The sequence below is a fragment of the Notechis scutatus genome, chromosome 2, assembly GCF_049901735.1.
Source record: "Notechis scutatus isolate UNSWTSFEM ecotype Mainland chromosome 2, rNotScu1.2, whole genome shotgun sequence".
In the NCBI taxonomy this organism is placed as follows: Eukaryota; Metazoa; Chordata; class Lepidosauria; order Squamata; family Elapidae; genus Notechis; species Notechis scutatus.
This window is the reverse complement of record NC_142010.1, coordinates 119,081,360-119,103,381: the sequence shown is the minus strand read 5'-3', so window position 1 is coordinate 119,103,381 and position 22,022 is coordinate 119,081,360. Positions and strand designations below refer to the sequence as shown.

At 42.1% G+C, this 22,022-nt stretch overlaps 1 protein-coding gene across 2 annotated transcripts in view; it reads right to left on the bottom strand.

The window, feature by feature from the left end:
* FSCN2 (fascin actin-bundling protein 2, retinal) overlaps positions 1–20,234 on the bottom strand; it is a 34,922-nt gene extending 14,688 nt beyond the window's left edge. The window contains exon 1 of one of the 2 annotated variants that reach the window (XM_087956028.1): positions 18,723–20,234. In XM_087956028.1, coding sequence (XP_087812154.1) covers positions 18,723–19,542 — 820 coding nt within the window. In that variant the 5' untranslated portion in view covers positions 19,543–20,234. The remainder of the gene's footprint in view (positions 1–18,722) is intronic. The other variant, XM_026675767.2, reaches the window with a different exon arrangement.
* Between the last annotated feature and the right edge of the window lie 1,788 nt (positions 20,235–22,022).

The window sequence follows — 22,022 nt, the reverse complement described above, 5'->3', positions numbered from 1 at the left end:
ATAATCTAACAACAAATAACAATAATATATTATTATGTTTTATAGAGTATAAATAACAGATAACTTACAGGATATAGGAAATAACTACCACAATATTAATTATGAAATATTTAACTCACTATCAAATGTATTGAAGAAAAATATACTGTATAATTAGTTTTATCATAGAAAGTGTGATGTTTATTTGTATGACTTTTTGTCTTTCATTTTTGTATATTTGTATATTTTAACTTTTTGTATTTAATAAAGTTTTTTAAACTTAAAAAAAAAGTACAGACACTTGGCAACTGATTCACATTTATGACGGTTGCAATGTCCTGGGGTCATGTCAGTGGGGAAGCCAGATTCATTGAATGACTGTTACTAATTTAACAACTGCAGTGATTCACTTAACAACTGAAGCAAGAAAGATCGTAAAATGGGGCAAAATTCAGGTAACAAATGTCTCAGTTAGCAACAAAAATTTGGGGCTCAATTGTGGTCATAAGTCGAGTATGGCAAAGCAGTGCTATTCCACTGCCTGAATGAAAGGTGAGACATAAATCAAATCAATACCTGTCTAAAAACCACAGCAGTGATGAAGGTCATTTGGATAGTGATGGATGGGTAGGAAGGAGAAGTTTCTCTCCTTGTAGGCATAGAGTTTCCGATGGGGTAGGCAGGGAAGACCAGTTACTGCTCTCCCTTTAGCACTATTTTGCAGGATATTCGAATTGGCAGGAAGGTGAAAGCCCATTGGTCAGACAAATCCCCTAGCCTGATCATTCCATTGGCAGCCTTTTCCAGCCAATCAGCTTTGCTTAAAATTTAGCTCCTCTCTGGCCTTTTTGTATTTTCATTAGTCTGGTCTTCCTGCATTTTCTAGTGTGAATGTAATGGGATCTACTCACACATCAATGGTTGGAAGGTATGGCAGCCGTATATGGCAATGGAAAATTTACACAGCACACATTTTTAAAATGTTTGTGCTATTAAAAATGAAGCAGATTTCCCCATTCTTCTCAGAGCAGCAATATCTGATAATAGCAGAGACTTTTATCTTTTTGTTATTTTTCTCTCGAAATTGCTCCTGAAGCTTCTTTTCATTCTCTAGAGAGAATAAGGGATATGAAGTTATTTCTCATGGTTGCATTAATATGTAATCTGCCTTTCCCCAAGTGATCAGAAAAATATATTGACATGAATAGCACGGCCTCAACGGCCAAATCTTATTCTTTTACAGAAACAGGCAAATGCACATATTGAATGGCAACAAGGAAAGTGGCGGATATCTCTGGCTTCCTTGGTCTTCCTACTGAACATCACCTGATAGGGAGAAAACTTCCTACTAATCATTCTCCCTAAACAATGAAGTGGGGCTAAGAAGGGGAGTTTTGACACCTGTTAACAGTTGTCTCCTCTTTCGAAGTTAATATCAAAGTGTGATTTCCCCACCCTCCTTCTAGATTAAAGGACAGGAAGAAAACTTCTGAGGTTTCTACCAGCTTAATTGAAAGAGAGGGTGATGAAATGTTACCTGTAACCTTCCCCAGCTTTCCTGCAGATGAAGAGAGAGAGGGGGCTGACAGCACCCACATGTACACATATCCAGCAGCATAAAATAGCCAGTGGGAGCTAAGAACATTACAACATCAACAACATCAACAAAGCATAGCAGATTGCATGGGGAGATTTATGAAGGGAAAAGAGGAGACACACTATATGGATCCCCAAACCCAGAATTGCTCTGGGTCTTTGCATCCTAATTTCCACCCACCCCACTTTTTTTGTACAGTGGCTTGATAGCTCCTTTCCCACCACCTCTTAGGGATGTCTGTCTCACAGGGCATTTAGTTTCTAATCCCAGTGTGCAAGATGGATAGGCTTTTGCACCCTGGTACAACTTTCTGGGAATTCAAAAACATAAAAATACATTTAAATAATTTTAATAAGGCCACCTCTTAACCATCTAGTATAGAGGTATGGTTGGAGGTTTCAATCCTTCCTTTCTAGGCTTCAAATTAGTTTTAAAAAATCTGTACGGAAAGGCAATACTCCAGGCAAAAACACCAAAGATCTCTCCAGTCTGAAAAGCACCAGAGCATTCTAAAGTTAAATTACTTACTGTTAATACGTGTTGCATATATTGTGCTGTTGCAGTTTTATATTTATTGCTTTTATTCCTCTTTTTTGTGGTAATTCTAAATTAGCCATCCAAGAATTAGAATTTTCAAGTAAAATAGATAGACAGATGCTGAAATTAATACTCAATTCCATAACTTGTCTAGTGAGATAAAATAAGATTTATAAAACAGACATTTAAATCTGTAGTGCAGATATTTGATTATAAGCAATTGCCCCTTTCTACAGAAATTCAAGGCTTCCTGAGACATGGCCCTTTGCTTCAAATTTCTACACTTTTCCAACTTCTCAGAGATTCCCAACATTAATCAGTGTCTGCAGCAAATAAGGGACTGCAAAGGAGAAGAGCAAATTTTATTAATGTATAGTTTCCTGTTGGCTCTAGGAATGGTAGATTAGATACCATATTAACTCAGCGATGAGGGGGTGAGCAATTTTCACCAAAGCATGCTGGTTTCCAATTTATCTAAGTTCATTGCAAACCTCTTGAGAATTTAATTTGACCCCCCCCCCCCCCGATGCTTATATCTGGAAAGGACCACATTCATACATGCACATATACACAGATTGGAGGAATCATGCCTGTTGGCAGCAATGAACCAGGGATATGCCTTTCCCCCAATGCCTCTTGGAATAGGCCAAAGCAGGGGTGGGATTCTACCAGTTCACACCTATTCGCTAGAACTGGTTGTTAACATTCTAAGCGGTTCCGAGAACCGGTTGTTAGAAGAAATTACTGGCCTAATCCTGTAAGAAAGGCAGGAAGGAAACATTCTGGTGTTGCTTACAGAAACTGCCTCTCCATTAACCCTTACTACATTCTTGGCAGGACTAGACTTCCTGTCTCTGGAATTTCTCTGGAGTTTTTTTCTGCTCCTTTGCTGGTACTTTGCTTGTGCAGAGTGACCATTTAAAGTTACAATGGCACTGAAAAAAGTGACTTATAACCATTTTTCACACTTACAACTGTTGCAGCATCCCCATAGTCATGAGAGGCCAGGCGAGGAGATGCGTGCCTCGATATGAGTGATATTGAGTTGGCCACACCCAGCCAATAACATGACCACCAAGCCATGTCCACCCAGTCACATGACCACCAAGCCACCCCCACCGCCTAAGCCATGCCCACAGAACCAGTTGTTAAAAATTTTGAATCCCACCCCTGAGCCAAAGAAGGGCTTTTTGTATGTGCTGTGCTCTTACCTATATACTGGTATCTCTGATACTCTGCAGCCCTGGTGGAAACAATTCAAATGTGCCAAAAAGAGAAAGACTGAGGCTAGTTGTGATTGGTGGATTTTGTCTGCTATTGATTTGACACCATAATATTGCTTTTCTCAAAATGGCATCCTCTATATGTGTTGCAATGGCAGCTCTCAAAAAGCTATTCTGGCTGAGAATTGTGTCAGTTATCTAACTGCCAACGTGACAAGTTGTGAAAGATTGATATCTCCTCCTTGCAAGAAGAAGCTAGCTTCATAGCTTTCCAACATACATTTACACTTTTGTTCCCAAAAGCATATTTTATTCATCAACACAAAACAGATTTTCTCTCTCTTTCTTAGGTAAACAAGGTTATCAACATGCAGAAAAAAAAGAGTAAAACACAGTAAAGAAGGTAAAGGCATGAGATAAAAGAAAGAAAGGAAAATTGTGATAACTACTTTACATTTAACACCATATCTCTCCATACCACACCTTTCTATCCTACAAATCTCCTTGCTTGAAGTACAAGATTCATAGGTTGCCTTTTAAGCTTTTCACCTCTTTTTTGAACATTTTATTGGCTCCATCCGATCATGACTTTTTTAGTCTGTGCTGGTGTTCTGCTGCATTTATTCTCACTAATGATCAAAACCATCTTCGTGTATTTCTTTCCTACAAATTATTTTGTATTCAATCCACATTCATTCATCACTCTTAAGAATGCTGAAGCTACCTTTTATTTTTTATGTTATTTATTTATTTATTTATTTGTCAATCGCTTACAAGATAATAGGTATAAGTATATACATAGTTATGAATGCATGAAATGGATATATATAAGAAAAATAAAAGAAACAATAGGACAGGGACGATAGGCACTTTGGTGCGCTTATGCACACCCCCTACAGACCTCTTAGGAAAGGGGTGAGGTCAATAGTAGACAGTCTAAGGTTAAAGTTTTGGGGGTTTTGGGGAAGAAACCACAGAGTCAAGTAGAGTATTCCAGACATTGAACCACTCTGTTGCTGAAGTCGTATTTCCTGCAATCAAGTTTGGTGTGGTTAACCTTGAGTTTGTATCTATTGTTTGCTCTTGTGTTGTTATGGTTGAAGCTGAAGTATTCATTGACAGGTAGGACATTGCAATGTATGATTTTATATACCATACTTAGATCAGACCGAAGACGGCGTAATTCAAGGTTTTCTAGGTCTAGAATTTTAAGTCTGGTGCCATAAGGTATTCTACAATGAGTAGAGCAGTGGAGAACTCTTCTTGTGAAATATTTCTGGACTTTCTCAACTGTGCTAATATCAGATACGTAATGTGGGTTCCAGACTGATGAGCTGTATTTGAGTATTGGTCTAGCAAATGTTTTGTATGCTCTAAGTTAGTAGTGTGATATTACCAGAGAAAAAGCTACATAGGATTAGGTTAACAACTCTTAAAGCCTTTTTGGCTATGTAGTTAGAGTGGGCTCTAGCACTTAGATCATTACAGATGAGTATTCCAAGGTCCTTTACAGAGCTTGGATCATCAACAAGGTCTTGACTCTTCTGTTTCTACAATGCACTTCATAAATTCTCCTTTTTCATTTCATTTAACTTACTTTTTTCTTTCTTTTCACATACCCAATGCTTGCTTCCATTTAACAAAGTGGGAAGAAGCCAGCTATTTTTGCTTCAGTCAGCCAAAATGAATTTCTCACACCATTTACCTTTCTATCAACAAGTACATGTCTTAAACATTTTCCATTCATTCCCTAATCTTTATTAAATGTCCCATCAAAGTAGACTACCCTGTTTCTCCAACAATATGGCCTCTCCCAATAGGAAGTCCCAGCATGTTTTATAGGCATGAAATGAAATTAAGCCCCTCCCCCCAAATTAAGGCTTATATTAAAACATGCGAAATGGTGGGGAATGGTGGAGGGGCTTGCCGTTAGGAAGTACTTTTGTTGCACACTCGGATATGGTGCTGCCTGCGTTGACCCCGATACAAAGTGCCCCACCAACGCCGAGGTCAACATCCAAGCCATCGCCGCCCGCCCAAAGATGCAAGGGGGGGGGAATTAAGTCACCCCCGAAAAGACAGCCTAGCCATTTTTTCGGGGCTCAAAAAAAAATAAGACCCAGCCTTATTATATGAGAAACACGGTAATTAATCCATTTGCTTTGCTTTTATGTGTAACTTGCTATTATTCCATTTTCCTATCAAACACAGCTTCAAGGTGTGTAATGTTCCCACAATCATTTAATATATTTATGGATGCTTATAGTTAACTGTGGAGGTATGTTGTTGGCAGATCTGTGTTACTCTATGCTTTTATTTTGGGTATAGTTTTTGCTGCATTGTTGACTGAATGATGCGCTATGAATGTTAGATTGCATGATGTAACAAGGGGTATGGGTCTGAGGTATGTGCATACTACCGCATGTACAGATCTGCATACAGAATTACAAACAACACACCTCTGTAGTTACTACCAGCATCCATAAATACATTAAATAATCAAGAAAACATTACACATCTTTGCTTTATTCCTTATTCAAATGCTGATACATTGACTAAAGTTTTCATTAATTAGGACGCATGCTTTGTTTCCATCATATAGTGCTCTTACCACATTCAGCAATTGCTCTTCAACTCCGTATCTGTGCAAAACATCCCTTGCTTCCTACTTAGGCACATGGTCATACACTTCCTCTAAGCCAAGCCAAGCACAGAAAGCATGCAGAGCATGGCTTCTGGAATTCATCCCAACTTCTTACTAATAGCAAAGCTCCAGCAGGTCACCTGCCTCGGAAGGAAGAGGGCTCAGAACGGAAAAGCTGAGATGGCAACATCTTCTTTCTGTGGTGTCCAGTTTCCATTCATTCTGCTGTGAGGTTAATCTATCTCATACTTTCTTTTCCTGTAGTTGTGCTACTTTCACTCTCATTGGTTTCACTTCGTTTTCTTTAAACTCATTTTTTTTTTAAATTGAGGTCCACGGTTTCATGTTCTCATCAACCTGGTATTCTTTGCTAATTCTCTAAATCTTTCATCACAAACAATCAAATCAGTCATGTTTTTAAATTCATTCCTTTGCCATGACTACACATGAATAGACTTACATCTAAAGTTCACATACAATTCCTATTTCCCATCTCCCTCTCTTCCCCTCATGGATCATATTCATTCAGAATGTTGGACAACTTTTCTTCCAAACTTTCTTATTTTCATTAACACCATTCTCTGCAGCATACCCTACAGCTATTGCCAACTTGTGAATTGGTGGTAGTTGACTTGGATTGAATTTAAAACTGAGTAACTATATTGAAAAAAAATAGAAGTGTCTTTCCGAAAACAAACTATATGTGTAAAGCGGGTAGACAAGATGGGGAAAAAGGGCAGACCAAAGTAGATTTAAAGGGACGCAGAAGAAATATGTAGGAATTAAGATTAGTTTGCTGTTTACGGGGAAGGTCTTTCCTCCAAGTTCTTATTTCAGAGGTCTTTCCTACAGAACAGTTAATGGTCCTGAGGGTGAGAGGGGAGAGAGTACAAGTAGTCCTTATGACCACAATTGAGCCCAAAATTTCTGTTGTTAAGTGAGACATTCCTTAAGTGAGTTTCCCCCCGTTTTCTGACATTTCTTGCCCAAGTTGGTAAGTGAATCACTGCAGTTGATAAGTTAGTAACACGGTTGTTAAGTGAATCTGGTTTCCCTATTGACTTTGCTTGTCAGAAGGTCGCAAAAGGGGATCACATGACCCTGGGTTGCTGCAACGGTCATAAGTACGAGCCAGTTGGCAAGAACCTGAATTTTGATCAGATGATCGTGGGGATGCTGCCAAGGTTGTAACTCTGAAAAACCGTCCTAAGTCATTTTTTTCCCAGTGCCGTTGTAACTTTGGACGATCAGCAAATGAACTGTTGTAAGTCAAGGACTACCTGTATACCTATCAGGTCTGTTATATGGCCGGGGTAAACAAAAAGGGTTAAGCACAATCGGTAAATCCAGTCTTTTTTTTCAACCGCTCGGGAAATGCAAGATTTCTCCCAATTCCCAGAAACGCATAATAGCGAAGGCGTCTGGATCCCATGCAACAAATCCAGCTGCAGCTCTAATTGCAGAAGCTGGCTCAGCTGTAGACAAGTTCATAAACAGACACCAAGGATATGCAGTCATGTAAAAACTGTTGGAATCGTTTGGCTGGTGATTCCTCTCCCTTCCCCTCCTTCCTGCTCAGCACCAGAACTCCACATTTAGGAACAGGCAATGACAGTTTTTCTATAAATTGACAAGCCACTAACCCTAAGGTTTCATAGCACCTGACAGGCAAAATTCCAACCATGTGTATGACAACCTCTTTTTAAAAAGTAATAATTTTGCTACTACCCATAGGAAACAAATTCCATACCCATTAGATTTCTCAGGTTTCAAAGGAACGTGGAAGTTACTATCACCACTTGCTTTGGGATAGGGGCATCCATGTAATACAGTGATCTTTTCCCCATGACTTGTTGTGCTGTCCATCTGAGATCAACTTCCCAAGGAAATTGGCATGCGAGCAAATTAACATTAGCCCTTGGGCAGTATGTGGCACTTTCTGATCCTACTTACTGTGTGCCAGCAGCCATTTGGTTGATTCATCAGATGTTCTGGATTACAGTTCCTACAGTCTCACTAAACTTTCTATAATGCATGTGTCTGATAGGAACAGTGGACTCAAAGCCCTTTGCAAACAACAAATTGGAAAAGAATACTAATGAATAATTACACCGGGTTTGTGAAGATAGCTGCAATTTTACACAGCAGTTTGTGCAGTTAAAACTTCCTCAAACAAGGATTTCTTGAGAGACATGCCTTTTCAATATAGGACAATTTGAACGGATCCCCTTGTCTGCATGTGGCTATTTATTTTGGTGGAGATAAATTTCGGGATGGTTCACTGTGTATTGTTAAGGTAGAAGATTGTTTCTTTTACTTTTAAAGCTCCAGGTTAGAGCACAATGTGTAAAACTGGTAAGTATTACCTATCTGTCACTCAGTTGTGTCTGATTTTCAAACACTGCCTGGGTAAGTCCCTGGAATTTTCTTGGCAAGGTATTTCAGAAGTGGTTTCCCATTGCCTCCTTCTTAAAGCTGAGAGAAAATGACTGGCCCAAGATGATCTAACTGGCTTTGTGTCTAAGGCAGTGGTGCATTTCAAAAAAATTTTTTACCACCATTTTGGTGGGCATGGCTTGGAGGGGGCGATTTGCCCACATGCACACACTTTGCACAGGCACAGAGGTGTTTTGACTCACCTCCTGCAATCCTGCACTCTCCCTGTCGCTTCAGCAGTTGCCGCGCAGCAATCTGCCGTGCCACACAAAGCAGCTGCGCATCAAAAGCAGGACATAAAGGTTAGTATGGGAGCCTGGGCCGGCGGGTAGGCCCAACAGCAGAGTGTCGGAGAGAATTAGTTCGGTCTCTGCTGTTCATCGGCGCTACCGGCTCGCCAGAACCGGGCCGAATCGGTAGAATACCACCACTGGTCTAAGATAGGATCAGAACTCACAGTGTCCCGGTTTCTAATCTGATATCTTAACTGTTATGTTTGAAGAATAATGGAGACCAGACATCTGACCAGTGACTTCAACTCTTTAATAACAGTAAATAGAATAGAACAGAGCAAGGCTATGGGCAGAAGTAGCCCCTTTTATAGGGTTGGCTGCTACCCTATTAACCAATACTAAGTGCATCTAGTTCAAACTAATAACCAATAAGAAGTGTCCTAAGCTTGGCCAATCAGAGGCTTGTTATGAACCAATCCTTGTTCATTGTTTAAGGACCAATCAAATGTGCAGGCTTCCAAAACCTGCTTTGCATTTAGGTTTAGTAATTTTTATTCATTCACAACACCCCTCCCCCTTGGGTTCCGTTTGAGGGGAGCTGTAACAAAATCTTCAAGGTAGACAGGCCGTTTGGTCTGTCTGGATGATTTCCGTGGCTCCACCGGGTTTGTTCTCAAGTCCGGTTCCGGTGGAGCGTTTGGATGATCTTTATTAAATTCCGTTTCGCTGCACGGTGATTCCGTGCTGCTTCCGTTGTTGTTGTCTCCACCAATCAGTGTTTCTTCGGGGTTTCGCAGTTCGGTTTCCCCCGTGTTCAAGTCCCATGGAAAAGTTAACTCCCTCCCCGTTTCAATCCCCGGTACTTCGCTGGGCCGTAGGGTTTCCGTTGGCCTGCTATCCGTCATATCGAAGTCAATTTCCTCGATATTTCCTCCCCCCTCAGTTGGTGAACCCGGGGAGCCATGGGCGCTGGGTAGTAATCTCAAACGGAGTTGGTCTATGTGGCGTTTCCACACCCTACCATCATCTGTTAGCAGGCGGTAAAATTTAGGCCCTGTGAGGTGGGTAACGGTTGCGGGTATCCATTAAGGGTCGCCAGAGACGTTTTTGGCAAAGATTAAATCGCCTACCTTAAATTCCCGGCATTTGCTGCTGGAGCCGAAAGGCTTTTCGGGTGCGTATGCGGGGTGGAGCCGGTTGAGGTGCGATCATAGTTTCCGCCCCATAAGAAGTTCGGCGGGCGTTTTGTTGGTAACGCTGTGGGGCGTGATGTGCTGCAACAATAAAATTTGATTGATTTTCTCATCGATGTTTCCGAATTCCATTTTGTGGAGGGTCTTTTTTACAAACTGTACCATGCGTTCTGCACGCCCGTTCGCCGCAGGGTGCGCGGGCGAGCTTAGTGCATGGCGGATGCCCCGGTCAGCAAGATATTGTTCAAATGGTAATGCTGTGAACTGTGGGCCGTTATCCGAGACGAGGACGTCCGTAAAACCATGTGTGGCAAATAACCTGTTTAATTTGTTGATAACTGAGTCCGTTGTAGTTGTGCTCATTCGATGGATCTCGAGCCAATTTGAATAGGCATCGACTGTAATAAGGAAAGTGTGCCCTTTTGTAGGCCCCGCAAAGTCAATATGGATACGGGACCATGGTCCTCTAGGAGTTTCCCATTCGGTTGGGCTTGCTTTAGGTGGGGCGTTGCTGACGTCTTGGCAACGTTGACAAGTAGCAACCCAGGCCTCGATTCTTTTGTCGATTCCCGCCACCAGGCGTAGCTCCGTGCGAGTGCTTTCATCCGCACGATGCCTGGATGTCCGTCGTGCAATACCGCTAAAACAGTTCGTTGCAGTTTGCCCGGGATTACGACTCTATCGCCCCACAAGATGCAGCGCTTTTGAGAAAACAGTTCGGTTTGGCGTGCTTTAAAGGCGCCCATTCAGGTGATAGCTGTTCTGTTGGCCAACCACGCTCAACCCAGCGTAGGATGTGTTGCAGGACCGGATCTCGTTTTGTCTCGAGGGCAATGTCTCTCGCCGTCAATGGCGGCGCGTGTAGAGTCTCAATTTGCAACGTTGTGATGGTTGGGGCCGGATCTTCAACCGATTGTGGAAGCGGTGTTGTGCTCAATGCATCAGCGTGGAGAATTGATTTCCCCAGGCGGTGTTGCAAGGTGTAGTTGTACGCCGCCAAGAATTCAGACCAGCGGGTCATTCTGGGGGACAATATATACAGGGTTGGTTTATTACCCACAATAATCCCCAGTAGTGGTTTATGATCAGTAATTATTGTAAACGCACGCCCATACACATATTCATGAAACCTTTTAACTGCCGCCACAATAGCTAAAGCTTCTTTATCCAGCTGACTATAATTTCTTTCAGCTTTAGCTAAAGTTCGTGAAAAAAAATGCGACGGGAGCTTCTGCTCCGTTCGGTAATACGTGGGCCAGGATTGCTCCAACCCCAAAAGGTGAGGCGTCACAAGTAATAGTTAACGGCAGAGTCTCGTTGTACTGCATAAGTACAGAATCAGAAGTTAGCAATTTCTTTACTTGTTGGAAAGCGTTTTGTTCACGTTGTCCCCAAACCCACGTTGCTTTTTTGTCTAAGAGTCTATGTAATGGTTCAGCTACGGTTGCTTTATTGGGTAAGAAGACGTTATAAAAATTGATAAGTCCAAGGAACGCCTGTAGATCTGCCTTGTTCCTTGGAGTGGGGGCCTTCTTAATTGCCTTTAGTTTGTCCTCAGTGGGATGGATTCCTTGACTGTCCAGGAGGTATCCCAAAAACTCCACCCTTTTGGTACATAACTGGCATTTATTTTTTTTAACTTTGAATGAGGCCTGCGTTTTGGAACCTTTGTAAAACTATGCGGAGTCGTTTTTCTAGAATGTCTCTGTTTGGGGCGGCGATGAGCACATCGTTGAAATACGGTATGACCCCTCTTATCCCTTGTAACAGCCTTTCCATTAAGTTCTGAAAAATTCCTGGAGCGACGCTCACCCCGAACTGGGCCGGTTGCATTTAAATGCGCCCTATGCGTGACGATAGTTTGCGCCTCCGCGGTGGCCGGATCTACAGGCAATTGTTGATATGCCTGTGCTAGGTCTAGTTTAGCGAAAACTTTCCCGCCGCCCAGGGAATGGAGCAGGTGTTGCACTACCAGCACTGGATACGCACTTTGCTGAAGTGCGTAGTTTAGGGTGGCCCGGTAGTCTCCGCAAATTCTCAGTGACCCATCAGGCTTGATAGGCGTCACTATTGGAGTTTCCCATCGGGCGTGGTCGGTGGGTTCCAGCACGCCCTGTTCTATTAGCTTATTGAGTTGTTCATCAATTTTAGGTTTCAGGGCGAACGGCACCCGACGCGGCTTAAGGCGGATGGGTGCTACCTCAGGGTTCAAGTTAAATGAGATCGGGGTCCCCTTGTACTTGCCTAGTCCGTTCGCGAAAACGTCTTGGAATTCTTGCACGAGGGCTTCCTCCCAATCGTTGCTCTCGGCACGGTGGACTCCAGGTACAGTGATTCCAAGCGGTCTGAACCATTGAAGGCCTAAAAGACTAGGCCGGTCACGGTCCACGACAGTCAGTGGCAGTGCGACGGTGCGGTCCTTGAAAGAGACCTGGAATCGGCGGGACCCGACAACGGGAATTCGGTTACCCTGGTAATCTTTGAGGATAACCCTTTGAGGGTTTAGGTCTTGGCGGCAAATCGTCGGGATGAGCTGTTGAAGCGTCTTCCAGGACACCATCGAGAGGGATGATCCTGAGTCCACCTCCATTACACAAGGTTTGTTTTCGATAGCGAACTCTACTCGGATTTTCCCGGCATCAAGGGATGTAGCGTGGCCTATGGTAATTGTTTGGTGGGTCTCTTCCCGCCTGGTTTCTTCACGCCTGGTGGAAGTGGTGGACGGTTTGTTTCTGTAGGAGTGGCTTCCCCATTGGTGATTCAGTTTGTTTCGGGGTGTGCCGAAGAATTCTGAAGACTGGCATTCGGCCTGTCGGGGTTTGGAGTTTTGTTTGCTTCTGCAAACCTTTGCGATGTGACCTCTTTTCCCGCAAATGTGGCAGAGTGCGTCGAGGAATTTGCAGCTGGATCGTGGGTGATTCGCCCCACATCCTGCACAAGGTCGAGATGAGGGTTGTGTGAACTGGTCTCGTTCCGTTCGGAGTCGGTTGACCTCTTCCTCATCGCTTTCTGATGGGGATTCTAGGTCTTCGTGGTGAGTCGATACCGGGTGTCTCTCTGAGCGAGGCGAGGTATCTTTGGCAAGTTGACGTAGCAGTGCGTTGGTGCGGCGCATTCGGGCTGCCGACTTTTTGGTCGCCTCCGCTGCAGTGGCTTCTTTGAGGGCATCGGTGAGGCTGATGTCCCCCTTAGCCATAATTTTGCTCTGAATCGTGCCGTCTTCTAGGCCCAGACCCAGGCGGTCTCGGAGAATCCGCAGAGGCCTCCAAGGTTGCGGAGGTCTGCGATGTAGTTGGCAAGGCTTTCGTCTTTCCGTTGGTCCCTCTGGTAATATTCGTGTCTTCGGACTAAGGTTGGCACGGTGGGCGCGTAGTGGGCCCGTAGCAAAGGCTCGAGGACGTCCCAGTCCATCGCTTTTACTTCGGCTGGCTTGGCAAGTGATTTTGCCATTTTAAACACGGTAGGCCCGCAATGGGTTAGAAATATAGCTCTTTTTTGCTGGTTGTTGCGTCTTTCAAATTGTTGGTCTCCAGAAACATCTGGAACCGATCCATGTATGACTCCCAGTCTTCGGTTTCTGGGTCGAATGGAGCGGGTGGTACGGCACCGCTGGTCATGTTGCCGTTGATGGTGCGTGTTCGACCACGTGCTCTGTTGGTTGCTCTGTAAATCAGTCAACTCTTCGGTCTCCGGATCCCACCCTCGTCGCCAGTGTTATGTTTGGAGAATAATGGAGACCAGACATCTGACCAGTGACTTCAACTCTTTAATAACAGTAAATAGAATAGAACAGAGCAAGGCTATGGGCAGAAGTAGCCCCTTTTATAGGGTTGGCTGCTACCCTATTAACCAATACTAAGTGCATCAAGTTCAAACTAATAACCAATAAGAAGTGTCCTAAGCTTGGCCAATCAGAGGCTTGTTATGAACCAATCCTTGTTCATTGTTTAAGGACCAATCAAATGTGCAGGCTTCCAAAACCTGCTTTGCATTTAGGTTTAGTAATTTTTATTCATTCACAACATTAACCATCATCTCAAATGGCTCTACATTAATATAGAGAGAGATGTATACAGATATATATGACTCTCTTTATACACATCTATATATATGATTGAATTTGGGTAGGGGAATATAATCTATAACACAGTCCCTAATACTTTCACCAACTTCAAAAAGGAGAGTCAGAAAGTTGGGATGCTGGATAAGGCAGGTTTTCCTGCCAATGGAAGAACCATCCTGCCTAACTCGAACACTGAAAACTTTCTGCTTCACAGCTATTCCTCCTGCATCAAACTTCAGCCAGAAGTGAATTGGCTCAGCCACCAAAGACAGCATAACTCTCTTAAGCCAGAGGCGTGGTACCCATGTTACATGCAGAGCGTCTGTGTGGATGTGGTTTTAGAACCCAAGTGATCTAATGTATTCTTGGCTTCACTAGGACCAAAGTGAGCAAAAAGGAGTAGCATTTGCTAGAGATCTGAGTTCTATAACCAAGAAACCTCTAAGGCTCTCAGGAACGTCAAGTGTGTGTGTGTTTTTTCAGAGTATCTACTGATTTCCATTGTTTCTCTTTTGTTTTTAAAAGTAAGGTTTTAGGCCTCATGAACTACAGAGTTCTACAAAGAATAAGTTAAAACACATGAAAACTGTCTGTAATAGTTTTCAGTGCTCTGATTAGAAGAAATTGTGGCATGTATGTTTCCTGTTTTTTTGTTTTTATATCTTATCTTTCCATATTTAATATACATATTGGTCCTCTTAGATCTTCTCGTTCATATATCATGCTCAAGAAATGTGAGAATAAAATATGTAAACGTCTGAGTAGAATAAAATATATAAACTGTTACTCCCAGAGGATTTTGTGCGCAAGTGATTTCTTTTCATGCAGAAAATAACATTTTATTCCCTGTGAATTGTCATACATCACTGCCATGAAAGGGTAGTTATTGGACTCCGATTCAGAAATTGGCAATCTTATATACTTTAGGTATTGTGGTTGTACAATTTAAGCTGTAAGCATAGAATTTCAGTTTGTTTTACACTAGCCAAAAGATCGGAAAAAAAGAAGCATTCAGTTCACCTGGACTCTTAAAATAACATTAACAAGAATAATGATTCGTGTATGTTTCATTTTTCTATGGGAAAAGAAGCAAGGGCATTTTTCCAAGTAGATTTAAATCACTCTATAATTCTTTTGGTTTCTGGTAATATGATTCAATTATTATCATTTTAAATTCCTGACATTTATTATTTTTAAGTTTGTTCTTGATGCTAAGGAATGGACAATTTACCATAATGTGTTAAATGGGTTGGATTCATCTATTCAAGCAGTAATTGTCTTTTATAAACTACAGGAACACTAAGAAAATGTATTTTTTTCTTACAGTTGTAACAGAGCTCTCCTTACCATTAAAATCAACCCTAACATAAGAAATTAAGCAGATTTATTGCCCCTTGATCTTCATGTCACAAAAAGTTTAACTTACTTTGTTTCTTCCTACTAGGACACTTTAGAGCTTAAAAATCACAGTCAAAAATTTTATGATGGCGATGACCGAGAGCAAAAAAACATACATTCACATCAATTTGATTATGAATATCTTTGCTAGCTTTGGGGAGGGAGATAATCTGCTGTATTTCAATATCTCTTCTGCATATGAGACAATAGATAATTTTCCTAGGGTTCTAATAGAAAAAACTCAGGGTTATGTGATAGAATTCTGTTATAGCAGAAAAGGACAAACATAAAAGTTATGCATCTTACAAGTCATGTTGTTGTTAGGCAAACCAACGAAGGTAATTTTTACTCAGTTACTGCAGGTGATCAAAGTATTGTTTGTAGCTTTCAACTCACCATTCCTCACAAGGTGCAATTTTGGATTCATCACTCAGCATAAGTTGCTCTTCTCCAATAAAACGAGGAAGACACAAGGAAAAGGAAAATCCCATGTATGAAGGTCCTTTGAATATTTATGTGGGGTTTCTTTTTTAAAAGAAATTCCAGAAGTATAAAACATTCTTAAATTGCTATGTTCTTTGAAAGAAAGCTCTTGTTTAGTAGCACTGATTTTCCTGAGAAATAGAAATCAATTAAGCTGGTACCTGTATAAAAATTTTAATAACCGCCTTTATGTGGTCAGCTAAGGCATATTAATGTAGAAAGAAACTGTACATAAACAAAAGTGCTTCAAATATTATGTGTAGTTGGCTTTGTACTTTTGTTTCCCTTGGCGGATCAGCATTGTCCTATGGGCCTTTGAGAAGAAGATTCTATTAGGAACACTTGTTTTCAGGTAGACCACCCATCTCTGGGTACCCACAGAACCCAGTGGGTAATAGCCTAATATCCCTTGTGCTTTGAAAACAAAAGGTACTGAGTTAGTTTCACAGTGGCATTTGGATTTTTTTTAAAAAATTTGAATTCTAGGAAAAGGAAGTACTGTATGCACACAGTAGACACATTCAGTTGTTTATAGGATCTTGAGTGTTCAGAAGAAGACATGAGGAAGACATGAGATGAAGGATAGGCAATAATTTCACTGTTCATATGTAAGAGATGAGCAAGCTAACCTTAGTTGGAAGGCGGCATTGAATGTGTCCTCAGATTGGAATCTTTGCACTTCCACAAGAGATCTAAGTTCAGTCTTCTGTTAATTCCATTGACCCTTAGCTAGAACTAGTTTAGCTTTGATCTTAATTGACCAGACTCTTGTGTATAGGTAGCAATAATAAACTCTTCAGTGCTTTGAGCTCAGTGAGTGGTCCTGGTTCTTTGCGCCTGACATTGCATCATATTCCCACACATTTTTTAAAAAAGAGCACTACAAAACATTTAAATCTGCAAAATGTTTTCTTAAACAGATAGTTTTGATTAAGATGAGGGGCAGAATGGAAGCCGTGCCAAAGAGACACAAACTATGGGTTGATGACTAAAGGACAAAATTGTTGTCTGGGTGATCAATCAAATTACCATAACTGCATAAGTGTCATTCTGTGGCCAAATGAAAAAGTTACCTGATGAGATTTGGTTTGTCATACTCCAAAATTCAGCTCCAAGATGAAAGAGGAAAGCATTTTCAATAATGTTGGGCAATTTATATTTAAGTAGGTCATTGCCATAATTCCTTAGGTAGATGATAAATGAATAAGAGGAAGATGGGCAGTTAAATAAAGTAAAATAAAATAAATAAATAAAATATGAACTAAATAACGCCCTCGGATTCATCCTGAAAAATTTGTAAAGCAAAAGTATAAAATGAGATTGATTTTTAGGAATGAGTTTTATTTTTATGCTTTGATAAACTCTGTGTTTTATCAACGGACAGCATCCAAAACAGATAACCTGAAAAGCTGATTTCAGGTCTCACTGAGCTGATTGGACTGATTTAAATCGGAAAGGAATGAATTGGAAGATATTCTCTAACTACTATCACCTAATGGTACAAAAGCAAATTAAACATAATGAGCATATTCTCTGTCTGTGTGCTGCTGAAATTTATAGAAGCTGTGGGGCAGCTGTTGCACAAATCTTATGCAACAAGTCTTGTGCCAAAGAATGCCACACTAGATGGGGGATATCCAGGGACATATTTGCTTTCCTTATGGACTTTTCTCTTGTGTGTCAAAGAAGGCGGGATGATGTACATGAGAAATATTTCTTGTATGCCATAAATACTTCAGATCCTAGGTCCTTTATCAAGGGCTCTGAAAACTCTGCCATTTCTCAAACAGGTGTCAGGCATTTTGAAGAACAGCTCTATTTTCTATTTATGCCTAGACAAAACTGGAGGCCAGTTAATGAGATCTACTACACACAGAGAAAGCCTCGCACCTATTTCAGGTAGCAGCCCCTCCATTCACACACAGAAGACTGCAATTTGGTGGCTACTCATTGAAGATGGATATCTTCCGAATGCTCTGCAGTTATTGGAAAACAAGATTTTTCCCCCTTCAGGATGTGTTTTCCTATCCTTTGTCTTGCCTTTGGACAGACTGATTCCCCACCAGGTTGTCAGTGAATCCTGAGAGTTCCCAAAAAGTATTTGTAAGCTCTTTAGCTGAGGCTGATGTGGGCTAAGTTACCCTACCTTTGCAACAACTTGCTAATTCAAAAGAAGGCATTGTGGCAGGACTCAAGAGTGTCTTTCTTGTCAACGAATCAGCAACAGAAATGCTAACTGAGATCCTAACATTATTGCACAGACTGAAGAGACTCAGTTTAACACTCAACTAGCTGACAGCTGCAACAAAGCTCCAAGACACTCAATGGCTGCTCACTTTGGTGAATGTCCTTCATTCTTAAATCTTAGCCCAGCTCTTACCGATAATATCTCTTGGATTCAAATCCCTTTTGTACAATTGAGGTAATCTTTTCACAGCTCAGACACCAGTCCCACGTATACTCTACATCATATTAAAGTTATGATTTGTTGACTGAGCCTGTAAGTGTCAGGAGTTCATACATCATGTAAACCGAAATTTACAATTTACAGTGACTAGATTCAAGCAACATGCCAAACATACTACGTTAGAGTTTTATCACATTTCACGAACCGATCAGTGCACTGATGAAAACAAGAATTGTTACAGAGTAATGAAATTAAAATTTATGCACTTTCCATTCAGGTACACAGTTGTAGAGAAAGATAGGAAGATAATTGCCAAAAAGGTCTAGAAAATCAAATGTCAAAAAATCTCCAGAAACTATGACAGATACTTCCCCCATTGTGCAGTCAACCAGTTAAGCCAATACAAGCACATTTCCCAGCTGCAAGATAGACAAATAATTGGGCACATCTAAGCCTGTTACTGAAATGGGACAGAAGCATTGCCAGGCTAAGGGCAGCCCCACAAAGCAAAAAGGGATGAATTTATTACCTTGACGGATGGAGACGTATCTGCCATTGGAAGCCATGAAAACCACTTGCGGATGACTCTCTTCCAGATCGAAGAGTTCGTCTTTGCCTGGCTTGGAGCTCCTGCCAGATTTTAGAGTGCCCGTAGGTCCCATTGGTGCTAGGTATTTCCCATCACAATCCTTGAAGGCCAACTTCCCTGCCTTGAATTCCAGGGTATAACCTGAATGGCGGTCAGGCTCCTGGACCAAGGTACCATCGTTGCGCAGGTAGCGATTGTCGCAGGTTCGTAGGCAATACTTCTTGTTCTGGAAGGTAAGGGTGATAAGCGAATCCACACCCCAAGGGATGTTGCTGTCTATAGAGATCTCATCCTCTTGGGCACTGAGGTGAGCATACCTTCGCCTGCTAACACTCAAAAGATTAGCTTGGGGGTGGATGGCCAAATGTACCACCCAGAGTTCAGTTTCAGTAATGGTTTGGGCGAAACAAGACAACCTGTCTTCAGAACCACCAAAGAAGCGCTTGTACTGTTCTGACTGGAGCGCCCAGCGTCCGTCTGACTGAGTGACAATGATAAAACACCCATCCGTTTCTGGCTTCTCGGCTTCACAGGAGACCTTGCCATCCTTGTCGGCAGACAGGTACCTACCTAGGTGGCTCTTTAAGAAGACCACCGAGCTGTCTCCGTCCTGTTCCAGGCTCCATATTTGTTTCCTTTTCAGACTCGGTGCCGAAGCATTGATTTTATAGCCAAAGTGCTCTGCTGTTAAATAACGATTATCAGAGTTGATTAAGCCAAACTGGATCTTCAAGGCCTGGTGGATCCCATTGGTTGGCATCTTCAGTCTAGGCAGCAAACAATCCTAAAGACTGGGGTGAAAGTCAAGTTTTCCCAGTTATCAATAGGTATGAATGTTTTGCCCAGCCTCACAATTGAGGAATCTAGATTAAAACAAATGAGCGTTTTACATCTCAGTCAAAGCCACCGGTGACCTGCAAATGCTCCAGTCCCAGGCCAGTCTGCAGCAGCTTTTCCTTCATCTAATCTGCAGCCCATAAACCCAATCTTGTTCATTACTTTTTCCCCGCCCTCCACACCTCCTCGAGCTGGCAGCATTGCTCTCTCCTGCACTGCTCACATTGACTTCTCCTCCTCCTCTGCACGGCACAGCAGGGATTGGGGGGAGGAGGAAAGTAGGCACTTAGCACTGCACCAGCCTTGCTTAATTAGCACAGCTAGGATTACAAAGCTTTCAATGAGCTGCCAGCCTCCTGTAACCAATAGTGGAGCTTCTAGATAAAAGCCACAAGGAAAGGGGGTTGACAGGTGGCACAATGGCCTTTTAATCAGCTGTGTTCTTCGGTGGGATCTTGTATTCTACAATAGTGGCGTTCTGCACTATAGCTCCGTTTCTTTTCCTTTGCTGTCTCAGTATCTCTAAATGTTTCATAGATTCCCTACCTAACTCCTTCACATCTCAGGGCTACGGTACATTACAACCAAACCTGCTGCCTTTCTGCTTCATTTTCTCCGCAGAGGATTTATTCCTCTTTGTCTCTGTGTAAAGTTACATGGTTCTCTGATTCCATCTGGTAGGTTACCTTCGAGCTGAATGCCTCTTTGGTCCAGCTTCTAATCTCCTTAACAATTAAAAGGGCCTTTCTATTAGCATAATTCTTTTATCCTCCTTCGGATTCTTTGCCTCCATCTGTTAAGTAGCACCAAATCCATAGCTCCTTTAAAAGGAAAGTGGCAGGATCCCTTAAGTTTAAGGAAATGGTCTGCCCAGAAGTTGAATCAGGGCAGCCTATAAAGCAAATGTAGCCAGCTAGGATGGCAAACCCATGTCTTGAATAAGTCCCTCTTAAAGAAATGCTGTTTAATTTTAAACACAAAATCTTGGAATCTGATAAAGCAGAAAATATTCAAAATACAGAACGGAAGTGTTGAAAGAAATATCCATCTTGGTTCATTTCCAAATGTGGAACTGGAAACATGGAGGCTGTTTGGAAAAATGGTTTAATGGTGGACAGGATCACATGTCTTGGAGCTCTTGAGCGAAGAAAAGGGAAGAGATGCTGAGTCCCTGGGTTTTATGCCCTCTCTGGGCTTTGAACTTCCTAGGGCACAGGAAGAGTATCCTGATTGGTTGCTGTCATAGCTAGCTTTGTCGGTTGTCTGTGTGCTAAGTTTGGTTGAAACTTGGTGGGTGGTGCAATGAAGGGCAATTAAATGGCTCTACCTGAAGGAGGTAGATCTTTGTTATGTAGAATAGACTGGACCAGGCCTTAATGGCCCATTAACAAAGGTGAGGCGGGGGGGCTGAGTTTCTGCCTCTCTTGAGTTTGTACTTCTCTTTCAGGGGAAATATTCTGCCTCTTTAATATATCCTAAAATATTTCATTTTTCTAGGAGAGGGGTGGGTTTTAACTTCCAACAGAAGCTACACAAGTACCCTATTTATGGAGTTGCTATGAAACAACACCAAATTTATGGCATATAATCAATCAATTATCTGCAATGGATTCCAGCTTTCCATCTAGTTATTCCATTAGGCAAAATGTGGCTACTTCCTTAGGTAGCAGTTCCCAAAGTATCTGGCATTTCTCCTAAGCTTCCAGGCTAGTTAGTTGTTTTCAGGTGCAGTGAAGGACTTTGTGTTTCTAGATCAGGGATGTCAAACTAGCGTCATCCCGTCCTCGTCACATGATGTATCGTGACTTTTTTCCCCTTTGCTAAACCGGACATGGGTGTCACCAGTGTGTGATGCATCTGGCCCGTGCAGTGGTGTATTAACCATTAAGCAGACTAAACACGTGTTTAGGGCTCCAGGCCCAAAGGGGGCACCACAAAGTTGAGAATATGGCTTCGTTTGTACAGTATGTACAAAGGGGGGGGGCACCAAGATTTGTCAGTGCTTAGGGCACCAGTGAGCCTTAATACGCCACTGGGCCCATGGGCTGCAAGTTTGACACCCTGTCCTAGATAGAAAACAAAAACAAAAATACACCCACCTGCTTCTAGATAGAAGAGGGCAAAGGACTTAAGGAGAAACTTCCTAACAGGGAGGCCAATTAACCAGTGGAACTGCTTGCCTTCAGAAGTTGTGGTTACTTCATCACTGGAGGTTTTCAAGAAGAGACTGGACAGCCACTTGTCTGAAATGGTATATAGGGTCTCCTGCTTGAGCAGGGGGTTGGACTAGAAGACCTCCAAGGTCCCTTCCAGCTCTATCCTGCTGGATTGGACCTTCCATTTTGTCCTTTGTCTCCGGTAGAATCTCCTGTATTAGTTCAGCAGTTGTCTTTTCCACCCCCT